The sequence below is a fragment of the Palaemon carinicauda genome, chromosome 17 (genome assembly GCF_036898095.1).
Source record: "Palaemon carinicauda isolate YSFRI2023 chromosome 17, ASM3689809v2, whole genome shotgun sequence".
Taxonomy (NCBI): Eukaryota; Metazoa; Arthropoda; class Malacostraca; order Decapoda; family Palaemonidae; genus Palaemon; species Palaemon carinicauda.
The window spans coordinates 101324665-101327164 of NC_090741.1; the positions used below are offsets into that span (position 1 = coordinate 101324665).

At 34.2% G+C, this 2500-nt stretch overlaps 1 protein-coding gene across 1 annotated transcript in view; it reads left to right on the forward strand.

Annotated features, from left to right (window-relative positions):
* LOC137656143 (probable 4-coumarate--CoA ligase 3) overlaps positions 1-2500 on the forward strand; it is a 10416-nt gene that overhangs the window by 3269 nt on the left and 4647 nt on the right. Inside the window, exon 4 of the mRNA XM_068390317.1 lies at positions 935-1089. Coding sequence (XP_068246418.1) covers positions 935-1089 — 155 coding nt within the window. The remainder of the gene's footprint in view (positions 1-934; positions 1090-2500) is intronic.

Here is a 2500-nt window from a genome sequence, read left to right on the forward strand (position 1 = left end):
GGGTCCGACCGCGCAAACCCCGCTTTAGGTTCTTAACCCTTTGAATTTGGAATCTTGAATGTACTGTAAATAGACTTAATTATTAATTTAAATGTGAATGCTATGATAGCTTTGAAGGTCATTTGTAATTGGAGGTTCTAATATGTTGACGTTCAGTAATTGATAAAAGCAGGTGATCACCTATTCATTGTGCTTTGGAGGTTTTTGTAGCTCAGAAATTCACTCGGAAATGATAAGGTTTTTATCTTTAAAATCTAGGAACTGGTGTATGTTTAGGCAAGTATTAGTTTTATGTTTACGGTTTTAATAGCTAGGTAAATAATCTGCTAGCGGCAAGTTCCTGATCATTAACGTCTGGGAGCAGATATGTAAACAAACAAGTGTTTATTTTATTTTAGATCTGTCAACTTGAGATATGACAGGAAGCCTCCTGTACCTGACAGTTTAACTCAAAGACATGAATTTCAAGTTACTCAATTACCTCATGGGCCCTTTAGTGGAGTCCCGACCCACGGTAAAAATCCTGGAATAAATGTTGTCAGGCATTTGCCGTTTTAAAAACGGATATATTGACGTAAAGGACTGGTATTATGGTCACCAACCCGTAAAAGATAATAACTAAGTGGGGTAAAAAATACGGTCGCCTGTATTTTACAGAAACTCGGCTGAGAACAGTATATTTTTAATGAGAATTTTGAATTAAAATTACGATTTTTTTTAACAGTATAACGTCCAGATTTGGAATTCCTAGGCGTCAGGGAAAGCAGTAACACTAGACTTTTAAATTCTTCATACTAGATAAAAACAAATAATCAAACCGGAAAGATAATATGAAATACCACAAAATAACTTTTGAAAGTAATAGACGAACGCTTACACTGTAACACTGCCTAAGATGGATTTGATAATAAACTACACATTTCTATATCAACAGATAAAATCCAGAACATATATTTGAGCGTCCTTCCGTTATTCCACATCTATGGGATACTCGTGGTGTGTATGGTGGGTCTTCATACTGGTGCAAAGCTTGTCACTTTACCCGCCTTCGAGCCAAGTTTGTACATCAACACACTCAAGAAGCATAAGGTAAGGGCAGTGATATGTAAATGAGCCATTTACTGATAAGAGGATTCCTCTTTCTAGATCTGAAATATTGTTCGAAGATTTTGGGTTCTCGTTTTATGTGTCTGGTTATTATTATTATTATTATTATTATTATTATTATTATTATTATTATTATTATTATTATTATTATTACATTTCATCGTTATTTTCTTATATTGTTACTAATAGTAGCATAACATTATTGGTATTCATGACGATTATTATATTATTTACTAGTGTACGCGATCCGTCAAAAGTGACGGCTAAATATTCAGTTAGCTATACACACCCACGGACACGCAACCATTTCTCACCATGGTATGACTATCCCCTCGCCCCCTTATCCAAGGGACAGAAAGAGCTATCGTGACTGGAAAGAAATGTCTTTAGGCTATATATTTGTATAGATAGATTAACACTTGCTCTTCATTATATAGGGGAGATCATTAGAGTAGAGTAGGGTTTTCCAAGTTGCAAACCCTAAAGGTCTTCAACAGGAGAAATTGCTCGTAGGGCAACACAAAAGCTTCTTGCAGATGTTCCTGGCACAATAGGGCTTAGAAACTTTTTCTCCTTTGCAAATTTGATATATGATCGTGCAACGTCTCATGGGAAGAATAAGACGTTATAATTTATAATTCGTTTACTCTTTTAGCTCTTTAGCTTTTCCTTGATCATTGTGATCTAGTATTTGTTAGAGTAGCAGATAATTACAAAGATTATGACTAGAATTTTTAAAATAACAGAATTAATAGGTGAAATATTAGTAATAATCGTAATATGAAACAAAAATAACATAGGGAAAGGATAGCACATTCTGAAGAACAAATTGTGTGATTCTTTGTGGTTAAATTGAGTTTAGTTCGGGGTTCGACCTAAAGAATTGTACAGAGGCCAACTAGGGAGGTACAAAGAACTGATGAGCACTTATATGATTATAGATTCTGTAACATATAATTCGTTCTCTACTTGTAATTCCATCTTAGTTCTAGCTCTCTAATATTAATTCATAAAAGTTAGAATTATATGTTATTTTATTATATATAAAAAATGTTGTTTGTTTAAAGGGAATGATTATCTTTAACTCGACTAGTTTACACATCCTCTGTACATGGTCTTCAACTCTCTTGGTTTAGAGCTCTCTTGCTTGATGGTACACTCAGGCATTACTTGCCAATTACCCCCGAGAACAATTACCTCAAGGACAACTATCCCTCAGGACAATTACCAGCCTCCCCCCCCCCCCCCTGAATTCAACAATAGTCGTCAAAAATTTATGATGATTTTAACCAGTATTATGATAATTATTGTTTTTATTATCCAAAAGCTGTGAAACGAACTTTTACTTGCAACCACTTTTAAGAATCATATTTCAGAATAGCTAGTGTATGAA